At 41.1% G+C, this 18,829-nt stretch overlaps 1 protein-coding gene across 5 annotated transcripts in view; it reads left to right on the plus strand.

Moving 5' to 3' along the window:
* Nucleotides 1-18,829, plus strand: part of RIPOR2 (RHO family interacting cell polarization regulator 2) — a 92,195-nt gene that overhangs the window by 64,501 nt on the left and 8,865 nt on the right. For all 5 annotated transcript variants that reach the window (XM_072152422.1, XM_072152426.1, XM_072152424.1 and 2 more), the window contains 5 exons: nt 6,708-6,876; nt 6,969-7,104; nt 7,727-7,888; nt 10,159-10,317; nt 10,818-11,002. In XM_072152422.1, coding sequence (XP_072008523.1) covers nt 6,708-6,876; nt 6,969-7,104; nt 7,727-7,888; nt 10,159-10,317; nt 10,818-11,002 — 811 coding nt within the window. The remainder of the gene's footprint in view (nt 1-6,707; nt 6,877-6,968; nt 7,105-7,726; nt 7,889-10,158; nt 10,318-10,817; nt 11,003-18,829) is intronic.

The raw sequence follows: 18,829 nt of genomic DNA on the forward strand, positions 1-18,829 counted from the left end.
AACTGGTAGACTCCCATTTAATATTGGAAAACATAACTTGTATAAAGGCCAAAAATTGTGTTATAAATCAAGAACACAAACAACGTATTTAGCAGGCTGTCCCCGGGTTACATAGAAGATGGGGTCCGGAGGTTTGTTCTTAAGTTGAATTTGTATGTAAATCGAAACTGTATATTTTATAATTGTAGATCCAGACAAAAAAATATTTTGCCCCAGTGACAATTGGAGTTTAAAATTTTTTGCTATAATCTGACCAAGGATTATCAATAAAGCTTCATTACAGACACTTTACAGCTGTTTATTGCAGCCTGGGACTAAAGTAATGCATCCAGAGAGCTTCACCGTAGGTCAGTCTGTAAGTCGGGTGTCCTTAAGTAGGGGACCGCCTGTTTAAAGACCTCTATTTGAAATACTTACGGTATGTAGATAGGTGTAAAGTGTTGTAGTTGTTTCTACTAACTGTAGGGCTTCCAAAGGCTGCTCTGCAACAAAAGCAGATGTCCATATTACAGATTTTGCAATGGGGTCAAGAAGCAAGCCCTCTTGAAAACAAATGGCCCAAATTGTACCAGAGATGCTCCTTTAAGCATTACCCACACAGGGACATAAGGTTATGTGACCCATGGTTAAGAAGTAAAAGGAGAATCCTCCGTGATCTTGATTAAAACGGCCAATAGCATCCTTGTCACCTCTACTGATGATATGTCTATTCATACTACACCTCCTTGTATGACATCACAGGGATCACTTACTTCCCAATAAGATGTTATAAGAGACTACAGCAAAAGCTGCAATCCCTATAGGTACATGCTACACTTCACACCACACCAAACCTCTCCTTGTCAAACTTCTATTCCCGGAACAGGTATGGTTTGTCCCGGAGAGAAAAGGCAAAGAACACCAGACAGATACAAGTTTATCATGCCCTTTTAAGCAACATTCCTCTGGTTTTACTGGGCACACATAATGAAATGGCATTTGACCGGGTTGGCTTTTCCTACATGAGGGAGACTCTCCTCAGGTTTGGCTTCCTGGAACAATTCATAGAGCCATTTTTCTACCATAACTCTGACCCCAGTGCAAAGCAGAGAATTAATGGTATAATCTCGCTTCCATTTCCCAACCGAAATAGGAAATTTCAGCTCTGTTCCCTCTCCCCTACCTTATTTATCCTTACCATGTAGACACTTATCCAAAAGATTTAGTCTCCTCACATTTGGAACCTGCAGCTGGGTGCTATAAAATTACTGAGTGGGCAATCTGTTTAATGAACATTAACCCCAGACAGTCTTTCTTGGTTATTCTGTGAAGTAGGAGGAGTGGCCAAACTGCTCAAAAATACAAAGTTAACTATGCTAAGTTGGAGCTTCCCGAGAGGAAATACAAGCAATCAGGCGCCTGACCCTCTTCCAATGGCCTGATATGCATGATTAAATATCTAGGTACTAAACTTCAATCATTACTGCACCATCTTATGCAGCTAACAAACTCCCCCTCACCCCCCCCCCCACCCCCACCTTCTTCAAAACTTACGGTCACTATTGCAATTCCTCCATTTCCCCTTGGTTATTGGATGAGGTAGAACTACCTCAAATCCTATATCCTTCCACATCTCTTTCATGTCATCTAGGAAGTGCCTATTTGCCTTCCTGACTCTTCCATATCTAAAGTCCAATGCTTGTTCTTTGGTTTCTTATGAAGTCAGAAAAAAACTATGGTTATCCCATAGGTTGTTAGTTCTGCAACACTAGAGACGAGGTATGGGTCTCCCTGACCTCCACACAACTACCATGCTGTTCACCTTAGGAGGTGGATCTCCCTAGTTAAAGTCTGATGTTATCCCCAATCTTGCTAGTGAAAAAGCCTTAATGGATTCTGGTAGAGACCCACCTCTGGGGCATCCTGACCAGGTCCACAAAGGAACCGACCCATCACCATTATTGCCAATATGACCGATTCCGTGGGCGCTGGAACATCAGGATGGCAGAGGCATTCATAAGAGACCCGACCTCCACCAATCCCTCACTTCCTTTCAGACTTTTCATATGTTAAGTTTAGGGTATGTAGAAACCTATCCAGGTGTATTAACTTAGTGCGAACTTAGAAACGGGGCCCCCCATATACCTAAACCCTTGCTGCCGGCCCCATACCGCATGTTATTCTTCAGAAAACACATATACCATATGTACTTTGCACATACATAAGCACACATACACTACATATGCATAACACACATATATAAACACTGTACCATATAAACTCTACACACATTATATACACGCTACAGGGTCATAACACCTAGGCATGGCCATGTGATGTGGGTGGAGTTACTAAACTCCACACAAACTGTTTATAGATGGTCTAAATCAACAAGTACAGTGCAGAGAAAGAGACTCATACTGCCAGGAATAAAGCTTCTTTTCTAAAAGAACACAAGTTAATAATGACTTATATATACAAAAAAACTACTACAATACCTTCTCCGATAAACAAGAATGGAACTATAATACTGCCCCTAAGTCAAATATAATACTGCATATACAAAAATATAACTACTATAATACTGCCCCCTACGTACGGGAATATAACTACTATGCCATATAACACCGCCAGCCACTCCCCGCCCCCCCTGTATATAGCCAGCCAGTCCTACCAGTACACAGACAGCCCCCTGTATATAGCCAGACGGCCCCTCCCCAGTATATAAACAGCCTGACCCCCCAATATATAGCCAATCAGCCCTTCACCAGTATATAGCCAGCCTCTGCCCAGTATATAACCAATCTGCTTCCTCAGTATATAGCCAGCCCCCCCCAGTATATAGCCAGCCCCCCCCAGTATATAGCCAGCCCCACCAGTATATAGCTAGCCCCGCCAGTATATAACCAGCCAGCCCTCCATTGTATATAGCCAGCCCCTCCCCAATATACAGCCAGCCAGCCCCCTTTGTATACAGCCAGCCAGCCTGCCCCCCCCAGTATACAGCCTGCCCCCCCACAGTATACAGCCAGCCAGCCTGCCCCCCTCCACAGTATACAGCCAGCCAGCCTGCCCCCCCTTAGTATACAGCCAGCCAGCCTGCCCCTCCTCAGTATACTATAACACTGCCACCCCCACACTGCCAGCCAGCCCCCCCCCCCCCCCCGAGAATACAACCAGCCAGCCTCCCCCCCCCCCCCCTGAGTATACAACCAGCCAGCCTGCCCCCCTGGAGTATACAGTCAGCCAGCCTGCCCCCCCTGGAGTATACAGCCAGCCAGCCGCCCCCCCCCCCCCCCGAGTATACAGCCAGCCTGCCGTCCTCTCCCCCCCGAGTATACAGCCAGCCAACCTGCCCCCCGAGTATACAGCCAGACAGCCTGCCCACCCCTGTATACAGCCAGACAGCATGCCCACCCCTGTATACAGCCAGCAGCCGCTGCCCAGCACATTAAAATAATAAAGGAGGTACTCGCCTTTCCAACGCTCCCCGCAGCTCTGCTGATGCACTCCAGCCAGCAGCGACAGCGCCGTACATGCCGGTGGCTCACAAACTATGATGTGAGCCGCTTGCCGACGTCAAAGTCTGTGTAACGCCGGCGGAGCACTGATGTATCATTGCGGCTGGACTGCATCAGCGGAGTTGCGCGGGAGTTTTTTATTTTTTGACCGGCCCCAGTCCCACCCACTATCGGCAGCGGCCGACCTCCCCCAATATGTAAATATTTTTGCTTCTGAAAAGTTTACATTAGGAGTTTACTGAAAATCCTCAATACACTATGGCAGCAAGGTGGTTAGGAAGCTCTATGGCCTTGGTCAAGTTTTTCCCATTCTGTCTCCGGTTTCTGTATAAATCTGTCCCTGCAGTAAAGAACCTCTTTAATGAGCGCAGCATAAGAGAGCTTTACATTAGATCATACGATGCACAGTGTGCTGTTATGTAACACTGGATAACCCTTCACTATTATTCAGATCTGCAGGGATTTCCCTTAGACCAGACCTCTTTTTCTACTACCATACATTGTATCAGTATTGGAGGGAAAGCCTGGTGTGTAATTTTCTCACGGCCTTACATTCACATTGTTCTATTCACATATTACTAAATGTATATATAACTTAGAGATACTTCACAGACCATTGTTTACCCCCTTACATATAACTCAACCCTTAATGTACACTTGATGACAATACAAACAGTCTGATTGATTGGATTCTCCATGAACGCTGGGCTTGAGTCATTACTGTACAATTCATGATATCACGTTTTTGCTATTTTCCCAGGGAAAATGTGGACCTACGGAGCTTGGGGTAGTTTTGTCAATAAATCATTTTTTTATTTGTTGCCTATAGAGAATAAAGAAATCTGTGTCAATATTTCTAATACATACTATGTATTAAATATAGTCGGGCAGATTTACTTACCAGTCCCTGTGCGATCCCCGAGGCGTGTTCCCTGACGAGAATGCACAACTGCCGCGATTCACTACCAGCGTGTGCCCGATATCCTGTATGTGTCGCTTCCCAGATCAGGTCCGCCGTATTTCACTTTCTTCTTCCCGGTGTATGTAAGTGCTTTGGCTTGCGACACAATTTAAATGTTAAATCCCACGGTTTGTCTGAATCCGGCGGATCGTCTGACAGCCCGCCCCCAATTTCTGTCGCATGAAAGCCGGCGCTGATGCGCCAGAATCCGATCGCGTGCGACACCATTCCCGAAAAGTCGGGAAACCTAACGAAATTGCGGCCGCGGGACCCTTAGTAAATAAGCCCCATCTTGTATTAGGCAATCATTTTACATCCTTTCACCGATGTCACCAGCAGTTTATTTATTTCTATATGCTGATACTTGGTGATTAATTGCTTCATTCATTGTCAGATGGGTAGGGTTACACCCTACAGGACGAATAAGAGGAACTGGACAACACTGTCTTGTTTCACACCAAGAAAGCTTCTGACTAATAGGTTGAGTGTATCCATAGACATATACGGACAGGCAGGGGCATCTTTTTTGCCTCTGTCTGACCAGTACATGTGGGAAACACAGCATAGAAAGAAATAGCAAGCTGCATGTTTCCATTCTGCTCCCTCCTGCTGAGCCTTGTATCCGCTCAGCAGAGCCCGGTGTCATCAGGGAGCGACGTTCCATCACCATGATAGCATCGGGGTCTTTGTAAGACCTGGAGACTTGTTATTTAAGGAGATCTGTTACAATGTGCATAGTATATGGTAGGATTGATCAGACAACCTAGGGTTAATGTACCCAAGGGGGTCTGAAAAATGTTAAAAATAAAATTAAAAAAAGTTTAAAAGTACAAGATATAAAAAATTACCACCGCCCTCCCTCTTCCATACCTCGGTCTCTTTTCACTCTCTTTCCCAAGACCTCACATTACTCTTGTATCTTGTGTTGTCTGTGGATGCGGCTTATGACTTCTTAACTAGCAGCTAGGCCATTGTTCTGTAAATGTATTACCTCATTTATCTACCTAGATGAGGTACTGTTTATCTGAAAGCACATACTAATATAATAGCTGTATACACTTTTATATGAAAATTACAATGTATGCAATGCTGAGCAGATTTTTTTATTACTATGCAGCATTCATTAAAACCATTTGTTGAATCATAAAGATATGATCCACCTTTTACTAGAACTGATACAAAAATAAATAAACAGGAAAAATCATAAACATGTTAGAGACTTTTGCGATGTGGCAATACCTATCATATATATATATATAAAAAGGTTATTCCAGGCAGTAAAATGTGACACGTTACACAGCCCCATAGAGCAAAGTATGAAAACATTATAAGCATCAGAAGACGTCTTTCTTTGTACAAAAGGTTTTAATTTTTTTAAACACTATGTAAATTTTGTATTTGGAATAAAAAGTGAAAGGCGTAAAAGCAAAGCCCACAAGAAAATGGCGCAAATGCGTTTTTTTCCTCCAATTTTACCACATTTTGTTTTTTTACCGCCCCCATACAGCTCTATACATGGGAAAAAATGTATAGATTTTTGAAGTTGGAAAAATGGAAATACAAAAACAAAAAAGCGCCAAGTCATTAAGGGGTTAAATAGGTTGCTTCCTAAAGATGAATGCCCTTTAGACATGTAACCTGCAGTGTCTGCAGTCGTACTGTATATTTGTGGTAGATGCCATTTCATAGCGAAATACACCAAAAAATCCCAACATTTCCTTTTTCCCTAAACCATTTAGATCAGAATTTTACAGCATTTGATCTATTACATTATCTAGTGGCCACAAGCTTGACACTATTATCTTTAGTGTAGTGCTGAACGATAGATGAATGTATAGGATTTGATGATGACCCCATTACATCTTAATATTTACATGGTTCTTTCCGTGACACTATTTGCACTGTAAACCTGACTTCTCGGCGCCTCAGCCTCTCCTCCTCACTGTATTTTTTTGTTGTACACAAAGCCATGCTATTCTTGTCCATGGTCTTTGATCTAACAAAATAGGTTTGAGAAAATGGGCAAATATTGAAGTAACAGTTTCAAATGTATTTCCACCAAATCTAGTGATATACTGTTATAAACCTGGCAATAGTGTAAACGTGCGTTATTGTAGGAATCCTGCAGCATGGAATGTCATCCATTAGTTTTGGACAAGGGGCTTGTAGCATGCATAGTATCATGAATGCACAGCCATAATCTTGTGTACTGAGATGTCATCTTAGTAAAAGTCCATGTTTTGCAGTTACAGAACGGACCACCCAGAGGCCAGAGGACACCTAAGTGAGGCATTAACTGAAGACACGGGTGTTGGCACTAGTGTAGCAAGTAGTCCGCTGCCCCTTACTACGGGAAATGAAAGTCTGGACATCTCACTGGTCAGGCATCTGCAGTACTGCTCCGATCTTATTAAGGTAAGGTGTGAAGAAAGTAAATGGCAAGGGATATTAACTTACATACAAATAAACAAAAAACTTTTTATCAATCTTTTTTATATTACTTGCAGCAAATTATTACTTCAAGTCAAGTCCTTTTTGCACTGAGAGATTTAAAGAAGAAATTGAGCAGACAAAGTCAAGTGATCAAGCGATTATCAGACATCAGCAAAGAGAACATGGGCAACACGAGCTCAGCCGTAGAAGGTGAGTGAAGAATCAGGACCTCTGGTGATGGCCACCATCAGCACTTCAGGGAGCAGAGGCAGTAAAAGAAAGTCGCCCATAACATCCTTGTAGTAACCATTGTGAACATATGCTGCTAGCTTCACTGATGTGGGATAGTAATTGTAGGTTTTGAATAACTTTGATACATATTCGATATACTGTATGTTAGTAGTTAACTTTAGTTTTTTTGTCCACTTTAAGTACACACTAGCAAATAATTGATATTGTTTGTGTAATGAAAAGTAATACACTTTTCCAATATACTTTCTGTATGAATTCTGACAGCAAGCAGAGATCTAGAAAACTGTGAAGAATTTAAACAGAAAGTTTATTAGAAAATTGTATAACTTTCCATTACACAAACAATATCAATTATTTGCTGGAATGTCCTTAAAGTTGCACAAAGCTTTTTAGGTTGTAATTTGAATTTTATTCAAGCCACTACTATTGGACTTCTCTCACGTGGATGTGTTGCTCCCTTCAGACAAGGAGCTTTGAGGTTTTTAGCTTAGTATGGTAACCTAGGCAATCACTATTAAAATCTGGTAATGCTGTTTTCAAATACTCTACAGTAAAAATATAATGTATCTTTGCCTCTTAGTTATTTCAGGATTTCATGATATGCCTTCACTTCTGTCCTTCTGGACAATATGCACCACACCTGTTCACATCTACCACATAAGTGCGGACAAAATGTTGAAGAAGCTGCATGAAACCTTTACCCAAATGGTAAATACTGAAAGCCCGGGACTTGCTGATACAGGTAAGATATTATTTGAAGGGTTTTCCCACGAACGCAATTTAAGCCCTATCCACAAGATAGGGCCTAACTTGCTGATCAGTGGGGATCTCATCACTGAGACCCGTCGAACCCCTCATCACTCCGTCATAGTAATGGAGCAGACGGCCTCACATGAGGCTGCTCCATTAGTCTGACGGAGCGTCAAGGGGTCTGACGGAGGTACGTGGGACCCCATTGGACCTCTCATTCTTGCAATCTGTGGGAGTCTCAACACTGAGACCAACACTGATCAGCAAATTAGGCCCTCCACTGTGGATAAGGCCTAACTTGTGTTCATGGGAAAACCCCTTTAAGTAACTTTTTCTCAGTGAATCTATGCATTGTTTCTCTACCATCTGTCTTGTAGTCTATGGAATCTCAGCTAAAGTAGAATAAACTTATCTTAACTATGAAAACCATATTTGAAATTACAGTAGATCATATAAAAAAGTAAAATTCCCTATCAGTGGCTATATATATTTTTCAGTGTGGTCATCAGGGACGTTGCTAGGGTGGTAAAAGATCCGGGGCACAGGCTCAATGCATGTGTAGCGCTCTTTCAGTAATGCCCACCCCTGTACATAACCCCCTCACATGTGGTTGTGCCAATAACAAGTTTACAGTGTATATACAGATAGAGACATCACAGGAGAAATCCCTACTTGTTACATCCAGTGACTGCAGGTGACCTCTCCTCTATCTTCTCTATTAGGCATCACCACATCTTATGTTCCTCATTGTCCCTACATCTTGGTTCCCTGACAGTGTTATCTGGCTGCTGCCCCTAACAATCTCCCCCAAATACTGTAAGTTTGTGTTCACAGATCGTGATGAGAGAGTGGAGGATGCCCGGGCAGCGGGACAAATATCATGCTGATCCGGGGCTCCAGCCAAAAGATCCGGGGCACGAGCCAGATCTTTTTACCTGGCGACGTCCCTGATGGTCATATATATTTCCTGTTTTTAAAAGTAAATTCTGGCCACTTCAAGTGACAACCGATCTGTTGTCATTGTGTATATGCTCAGTGTATGCACTAGCAGATGGTTCATCCTTTTTGCGTTTGTCTGACCAGTATATGTAGCAAACTGTCTCTTTCCATCCATATGCCCAGTGGCGGCCATTGAAGCCTATGGGGGAAGGATGCAATATATTGCATCCACCCCAGGCCTCTGCTGAGTGTATGCTTACAGAAGTCCCCATTAATATAACCATTCATTAAAGGACAGCTATATCACTGGGGGAAACACTCTCAACATTGGCAGCAGCAACTTGATTCACTTTCAGGAGGTAGGGGAGAAACTGGACGACACATCCCAAAGGATGCGCTTTGCCCTCAGTAGTTAGGCAATAAACATTTATTGAGAGTAGAAGGTACGTTCTAGATAACATGCGACATATACATTCTCAAAACAGTAACATAAAGTAATAATGAAATCAGTTGACCTATTCCTCTGCAATAGATGTCAATCTAGATGAAAAAGTAGCCTAAAATGAGTAGATTGTGAGAGATTTTTCATAGGTCATGTGAGAGTAAGAGCCAACCTGAACCTAGACAAGACAGACACACACAATTACAGAAAACACACGAACAGAAAAGGGGATAAGGATGGAGTAGAACACTAGGACACTTGAAGGGATGGTTTAGATGGAGGGAAAAATCCAAAAAATAGAAATAGAAAAAAAGAAAATAGCAAGAGAATACAATTTTTGGCAGGATGCCACATGACACCCAAAAGAAGGAAAGTCCCTGAAGGTCATTCAGATGGCTTATGTGGTGTAAAACAATGTCACTCTGTCATCATCTATGGCCTTCAGCTCCTCCATTCCCTCTGTATTCAGGGTACATCAGGAATCCACCTGATGTATCCTTATAACAGAGGAGAAAAACATGGTGGGAATGTTGCCAAAGTCATCACTTCAGCAGGGGATGCCAACAATTATTATATATTGAAACATAAGCTTCATCTTCGGAACTTCCTTCTGACAAGCATCGCCTTCACTCAGACACTATGCATGTACATTTCCATTAATGTTTATAGGAATGGCTTTATATCAAGACCCTTCTAGAAAAAGAAAGACTTCTCCCATCAAACCAAATATATGGGGTTACTCCATCCCTATAACCTGATGCTCTTATGGAAGGATGATATTCTTGACCAGGTTTTCTGTTAATGTTTGTAGCTATAAGTCCATGTTACTATAAAATGTGCTCTATGTATTTCTCACTAATTGTAGTCTTTGTTTCCGTTAGTTTACAGAACGCTGGTCGCTCACATTCTTGACAAAACAGAGAATATGTTGTCATCCAATGTATCTGCAGAAACTATCACAGTTTTTCAGTATTATGATTTTTTCAGTTGCAATAATATTACCGACCTTAAAAGCTATTTGATGCACCTCACTAAAGAAGGTACAGTATTTATTTCTCATCCTATATTATATATTTATACATAATATAAATACATACTTACATATATATGTATATGGAGCTGTTTGCTGACAATGGTGACCAAAAGACATCCCACTGATAAGATACCCTGTAATCCCGCAGTTGTATGCTGCAGAGCATCCTGGAAGCAAGCCTTCAATTCCCTCCTATAGGAGAATGAAGCATTACCAATGTGCACGTTGGGTCCTCCGGAGACAGGGAAACTCATAAAAAGATTTATGACAGACAAGGATAATCATTCCAATTCCTGACCCACAAATAGATATGTGTAAATAAACCCCCCAAAATATCTCCCTTCTGTGACTTTTTGGTAATAGAATTCTACATCCTCTCTTATGTAATAAACAAACATACATTATTACATCTTCATTATTCCACTTTCAGTGCCATTGTATTCCTTCATCAGAAACACCCGATGAAGACAAAGCAAATACTTCTAATATTCATATATTTATTCCCAGCTTCAGGTGAGCTGCAGCTCCAGACCTCGGTGGATGGTGATAACAGGACAGATGCATGCACCTCGCCTCATTCCCAGGAAATTCTAATGTCATTCAATCCGCTGCCTAAAAATAATAATGATGTCAGTCAAGCTTTGCACATGCGCACCTCTGCTTCATCCAAATCAAAGGAGTACAGAAAAGAGGTAGGAAAGAGATTTCATGAAAATTGGTTAACTATTTTTGTATTGGAAAATTGTGGTATGATCTTAGCCAAATTAGATTATTCCATTTCAAAAACACTTGGTGCCCCTTTTGATACCACCATTTTGTTCCGGGTCTGACCCGTACCTGGTTCATTTTCCCCCCTTGTGTCACCTGCTTGTGTTTTCTCTTTTTGAATCCAATTTCTTGCCCATTTTTTGTAACCAGGGCTGGATCCAAAAATGGAAGAACTATTAAAGCGGCTAATTTTAACTTGAGATCCATTCCTGTTTTTCTTAAAGGAAGAAATGCATTATGAACCAAACATACCTTGAGAATGCTGTAGCTGCACTGATGCAGAAATTGAATTGAGGGGTTTTGCTGAAAAAACTATTATAAAATTATGATAATGAGGCACTGTCGCTCCTGTGGCTGGCTCAGCGCTTCTCCTCACCCTAATTATGCTCTGCCCCAGCCTTTGCCTGCCCAGCATAAGCGGAGAATACCTCATCACTGTGTTGCGCCTGACAGGCAGAAGTAATCAATCGCTGCACCATATCCCAGCTGATGAGTGATCTAGCTAAGGTTGATTAGTTATGTCTGCACAGTTCAGGAATCTCCTATGTGTTTATGTAGGCACCCAGCTTTCCCAAGGTCCTGAATTTTATAATGGTTTTTTGAGCAAAACCTCTTGGTTCAGGGATAAAACAAGATATGTTTCTGCATCAGTGCAGCTACAGCATTCTCAAGGTTTGCAATGCATAAAAACAAATGGTAGATTTTCTTTAAATCCAAAACTAGGTTCAAATAGACAGCAATCCACTGGACAGCTTATAGTCGGGTTTTATGCTTGTCTTGTATATAGTAACTACACCAAAATTAGCACAAGCTACACATTTCTGGATCTGTTTTCTATTTTGTTATTAGTAACCACTTTTGTACCATTGATAATTCTCCAGTAACTTCTTGCATTTTTATTTTTATTTATAAAGCAAAAAATGTAAATTGTGCTGAGAGTAAAGTTGTCTTGTTGTTTATACCAAATTGTGACACCGTAAATTTAAATATAAAAATAGCATCAAAATTATATTTTCTCCTCAGTCCCTTTCACGAACACACACAAAAAAGTTAGTAACAGTTTGTTAATGATCCACCTGGAAAAAAATCAAGCCTTTATATACAGCTTTGATGAGGAAAAATTTAAAGGGGTTGTCCGAGAGTTCTCAAGAATTAGTATTCGGGCTGGTGTAGGCTTTTTAAAAAAAAATAAATGTGTACTCACCTCTTCCATCGCTCCTAATGTTCCGCGCCGTGGTCTGTCTGATCCGTACCCCTGTTTGTTTACAGGGGCACGGTAGTAGTGCTCCCCATATCCCAACTCCTGATACAGTGCTGGGAATAGGGATGGGTGGGCGTAACCGACCACCTCGACTGGCCAGACAGGGGCACAAATCAGTCAGGCTGTGGTGCGGGACAACAGGAGCGAAAGAGCAGGTGAGTACACTTTTTTTTTTTTTTTTTTTAAAGCTCGCCCCAGCCCGACTTCGAACTCTCACACAACCCCTTTAAAAATGTCTTTTTAAAGTTGTGGGTGAAAATAGTTCTAGGGCATTTAGGCTTCAAATGGGACCACGTCATTATTGTTTTTTTTTTTTTTGCTCATTAATGTACACTCTGCACCCCATCTTGACAGAAAAAAAACAGTAATGTAGATATTTTTGCTAATTTATTAAACAAGAAAAACTGAAATATCACATGGTCCTAAGTATTCAGACCCTTTGCTGTGACGCATTTAATTAACATGCTGTCTATTTCCATCTAATCCTCCTTGAGAAGGTTCTACTCCTTCATTGGTGTCTAGCTGTGTTTAGTTAAACTTATTGGACTTGATTAGGAAAAGCACACCTGTCTACATTAGATCTCACAGTGCATGTCAGAGTACAAAAGAATCATTAGGTCTAAGGAACTGCCCAAGGAGCTGTGCCATTTCCTTCTGAACCTCCTTGAGAAGGTTCTACTCATTCATTGGTGTCTAGCTGTGTTTAATTAGACTTATTGGACTTGATTAGGAAAAGCACACACCTGTCTACATAAGACCTCACATCTCACAGTGCATGTCAGAGTACAAAAGAATAATTAGGTCTAAGGAACTCTTCCTCAACCTGGCCGTCCACTAAGCAATTGTGGGGGAGAGATAAAGAAGAACTGTGCCTGAGCTCCAGAGTTGCAGTAAGAAGAGGAGCCTCTCCTCAAAGCAAGACAAATGAAAGCCTGCCTATAGTGTGCAAAAAACACATGAATGACTCCCAGACTATGAGAAATAAGATTCTTTGGTCTAATGAAACGAAGATTGAACTTTTTAGTGTTAATTCTAAGCGGCATGTCTGGAGACCAGGCACTGCTCATCACCTACTACATACAATCCCAACCGTGAAATATGGTGGTGGCAGCATCATGCTATGGGGTTGTTATTCAGCTGCAGGGACCGTACAACTGATTGCAATTGAATGAAAGATGAATGTGGCCAAGAACAAGGTCTCCTGGATGTAAAGACAATGACCATAAGCACACAGATAGAATAACAAAGCAGTGGCTTCAGAACATATCTGTGACCATTCTTTACTGACTCAGCGAGAGCCCTGATCTTAACCCAACTAAGCATCTCGGGAGAGAGATGGCTGTCCACCAACATCCACAATTCAACCTGAGAGGATCTGCAAGGAAGAATGGCCAAATCCAGATGTGAATAACTTGTTGCATCATTCCCAAGAAGGCTCCTGGCTGTGTTAGCTCACTTAATATTCCATGCCGATTACTGGGAAGCTGGAAAAAATTTCAAATGTGATGAAATTGTAGAAAAGCCCCATTTGCGCCAATTTATTGTGGGCACACGTTTTTCAATGTATGTTCCGAATGACATCTCTAATTTATTCCTTGGGTCAGTATGATCACGGGTATACTAAATCTATCAAGATTTTATTTTAATTTAAAAGATTTTTAAAAAAAAGGAAAACCTTGGGACCTTTGGGACTTTGAGATACCTAACATGTTTATGATTGTTTATTTTTATATCGGTTTTAGGGAAAGGTGGGTGATTAGAATTTTTTATATTTATTTTTTACTACTCTCTGTCCACTGTGACCTCTGGTGAAGCTCTCTGGATGCATTACTTTAGTCCCAGGCTGCAATGATCAGCTGTAAGGTGTCTGTAATGAAGCTTTATTGATAATCCCAAAATTGTGAAAGTCAAAATCCAATCCAATTGTACATAACCTGGGGACTTTCTTTATAGATTCTGCCAAATGACAGGTCCTTGTGTCTCATACAGACTCCTAGCTGCGATGAGAACGTATCGTCTCTCCCCGATGTCACAGGGGGGGGGGGGCGGTGACCCGATCCAAGATGGCAGCGCCCATACAGGCAAATGGTTAACACCTTAGATCGGTGCTTGTACTGCAGCCAATTCCCACTATGTATGAAGAAGCCACATCCTTAACTGCATTATGACGTACCTGTATGTCATAATGCGTTAAGGGGTTAAAACAGGCCTAGACACCACATTTATTCTTTGCTTTAAACCCACTTCTCTGACTTGTCCAACAAGCTTAGGGCTTATCACAAAAGGGTCATGGCTTTCTGAATTTTAGGAGATGCCTGAAGGGACAATGTCACCAGTTTTTAAATCACTAAACTAGAAATGTAGAATTCCTTCTTTTATGTGAAATCTCACCCTGTTTATCTATGAAAGAAAAATGTCTCCAAAGTCATGTACTGAAAAGAGTCCCCTTCTGCCTAAAATGAGTCCCTTGTAGAGGATGGGGGTGAAGCATCACTTCAGACTCCTCTATCTTGGGCACTATAACACCTAGAACCATGATTCTGGTGTCTTTTTCGTGATGGGATTCTCAGTGCTTCAGTCTATGTTTGCACCAACAGACAGGATTATTTCATCTGCTATAGTATTACACCCTTGTCCCACATGACATGGTCACCCTAATAATGTGAAGAGGCAATGTTTGATGCTTACCCTGTGGTGTATTTCTCAGTTTCCCTCAGAGAATACAGCTGATTTCTTGCGGTGACTTGGTGACCTGCTTATAATTAAAGGAACCTTTTAATATGAAGAAAATTAAGACAGAACTATTGCCGAAACCATTGTTTAAAAGGCATTTAGAGCAGTGTTACGATTTTCTCGTTTTTTTTGACTGATCCAGCCTGAAATTCACCAGAAAGCTGCATGATGGATCTTAGATGCCTTCAGGTGGTTAATGTTTGTGATGATAACATAACCTTATTACCAAAAGTCATGACATCCCCCCGAGCAGCAGGACTGACCGACCGGTTTTGCATATTGTTCTGTGTTTTTTTTTTTTTTTTTGTGTACTGTTATTGCTGTAAATTAGCTGGTATTAATGGACACGCACCATGACCTCAGGGCAGTAAACACATCATTATTTTCAGTAGTGGCATAGTTGTTTTAAGTTTATATATTAGTTGTTTATATCTTCACTAAAACAAATCCATTTTATTATGTATATCATTAAATTATGCTTTTTATTGCTTATTGTATTCGTTTTTTTATTTATATTTATGGGAAAGGATATGCTTATTGGTATATTAAGAAGATTTAGAGGTAAACTGTCACAATAAAATACAGTCCAATCTTCCATGTAAGGCTACATGCACACACACGTTGTGCTCTTGGGCTGCAAGCCAAGCGCCTGTGGTCTGTAGTTTCTAGCCTGTGTGTTAGGTCACACACTGATGACAGGAGAACAGACTGCCCCAAATGCAAACACGGCCAAGAATAGGACCTGCTCTGAGCTCTGTGGCCGGGCAGTCAATTCATGAATGAAAACCTGGTTCCCGTGTCTCTGGCAGTGGGCATATCAGTACAGGCCTTCCCCGACTTTAGGACACTCCACTTACAGACAACCCCTAGTTATGGGCTCTGCCCACTGTGACCTCTGGTGAAGTCTCTCTGGAGGATTTACTCTAGCCGGCGGGTGCATTGATCAGCTGTAAGGTGTCTATAATGAAGTTTTACTGATAATCCATGACAGCGCAAAATTTGTCACTTTGTCAATGTGTCTGTAGTTACAACTATAACTTATAACTGTTCTTCCTTGCATACAAATTCAACGTGAGAACAAACCTAAAGAACTGATCTTGTATATAACCCAGGGACTGTATGCAGAAAGACTATTTAACTATTTAACTTCTGTTTGATACCTGCTTTCCTCTCCCAGAAATGTATTACTATAGATTTACTAGACCTGGTATCTTATTCTAATACTAAGGTTGCTCAGTATGAAAACACTCCCTGCACCTGCTTTGTGGTAGCTAGGACAACACAGGTAACTTCTTATTCCCAATACTTGTCATGATGTAATCTGTAAGAGCAAACTGCACTTTTGACTATTTCCCAAGAATATCAAGTATACATTTTTGATACCAGATAATATCAGGGCATTAGGTTGCATGCAGTGCCACACCTCTAGATCATAAACCAAGCAAACTACTAGTTCTAGTAATGCCACTCAGTGACTAGAAAAATAGATCATGCAACTGCAAATAATAATTAACCCCCCCAATCATGAATGTTGAGCAGTTTAGATGTAGTACATGTGCGTGTTTCTGCCCCAGTCACTTTTATACATGCAGCTTTGTTTCCATTGTCATATTTTTGGCCATTGCTCAGCTAATTTGTTTCACCTCGGGCAGTTCCCACGTGTACAGCATTGACAGTGATACAGAGGGAAAAACCTGGTTTGCTGGTAATACCGCCACTGAGCTCTATTTTTGCAGAAAGGTGGCCTAATTGTCGTGGGAAAGTGCAGTCTTTAAGCCTCTGGGAAATCTGTATGGGCTGCATATGAATTCTTTACATGACCAGCATGAGCTAAAACACATATTGCACATTTCTGAATCTATAGCAACTGGCCAGAATGGTGTAAATAAATCAAGGCTGAAATGTTCCACCAGAATATTTCACATATTATGCAGTTAGTTTTGTGCTTTTGTAAATTTTTGTTTAAGGTTGAAAGTGCTTTTCCCACGGTGAAGTAACTGTCACATTACAGATGGGTTGGTATGATGCTGTAACATGGTGAATAATAATAAACTTATCATCTATTTATATAGCGCCATAAAATTCCATAGCGCTTTACAAATCATAGGGGACATATACAAATATAATAATACAGGCGTTCCCCTACTTAAGAACACCCGACTTACAGACGACCCCTAGATACAAACGGCCTCTGGATGTTGGTATTTTACTGTTCTTTAGCTTTAGGCTAAAATAAACAGCTAATTAAGGTGCCTACAATGAAGCTTTATTGTTAATCCTGGTTCTAATGACAACCCAACATTTTTAAAATCCAATTGTCACAGAGACCAAAATAAATTTGGCTGGGGGTTACAATTATAAAATATACAGACGTTATCTTGTATGTAACCTGGGCACTGCCTGTACAGAGAATTACATAGTACAAATAGTCATATGGAGCAATAGGTGTGAACGGCCCTGCTCACAAGAGCTTACAGACTATGAGAATTTTCATCTACAAAAATCCCACCGACTCCCCAACATACTAATCTGCAATTGTCCAACATGTCAGATGCTGGGGCAGAAAATAGATCATTGAACAATTTGTTTATATCCATTGATGTTGTGCATGGAAAAATATTGGGGCAGACGTACTTATCAATATTATTATGTTAAATAATACATTTGTTCACATTTATACCTTTCCCCCTTTGCTGCTAAATGAAGTCCCTTTCCAGCTACTCTTGTTTGCTATTTGGCGTTTATTTTGCTGGTGTTTCTGCTGCCCGAAAAGGAATACACCAAAAAAAAACAACAACCGGTATTTACCATTTTCTCAGTGTTTTTCAGCCCATAAAATAAACCATATGGACATTAACCCCAAGAGTTATATAGAAGTGCATAAAGTGAGGAAGGTAATTCCAGAAAAGATAAGAGGCTTTGGGGAAGATGGTATGGGGAAGCTATTAGACGCAGGTTACAAGTAGGGTGATGTCTAAAAGAGTAAAAAAGCTCTGCAGGTTAGGGTGGAGTATGTGAGGAACAAGCAGTAGTTTAGGGAGTGTAGAGGGTGGCATTTAAGGAATGAGAGAAGAGGTGACTGAGATGCAGGGGGATTGTTATGGGTAAAACTACTGTATTATTACTTGACACATAACCTCTATTGGGTACATTGACGGTTTTACAACAGTAGTACTGTTGATCTAATAAATGAGTGTTTGATGGACGTGACCGTAAATGCCAAAAAGGGGAGCGTAAAACTTGTATGATAACATCTAAGAAAGCTAAAAATTTAGTGTAAGTGGTGTGCTGTTCACTGACCCTGTTCCAGGCCACAAAATCATAAATCTTTGTAGAATTCGAGTTAGTACCGGTACACCATAGGAACAGAGGCCATCAGCCAGCTGTTCAGTGGGGCTGCAGGCTCAGCTCCCATTGGGGGGATTTTATGACAACTGTGGTGGGTGTGATGTGCATGTTTTTGCAACTAAAATGTTCATTCATTGGAGAGCGAAATTTGGGAACTTTTGCTCAGCAACTTACTCTAAATGCTTGCCTGAGAACTGTGACTTTTCCAGTCTTCCAGCACAGGGACATATGAACAGAGCATTCTTGCGACTTTTGTGTAAAAAAGAAATAATAATAAATCTGGTGTTTTGTGACATTTAAGCTGCAATGTTGCCACACTTTATTCCACGATCACAAGGAATGTCCATCATCAGACTTCTGAGGTGGGCTGTGATATTTACCTTAAAAAGTCGCCTAAAACTCTCACATC

The sequence above is a fragment of the Engystomops pustulosus genome, chromosome 5 (genome assembly GCF_040894005.1).
Source record: "Engystomops pustulosus chromosome 5, aEngPut4.maternal, whole genome shotgun sequence".
NCBI lineage: Eukaryota > Metazoa > Chordata > Amphibia > Anura > Leptodactylidae > Engystomops > Engystomops pustulosus.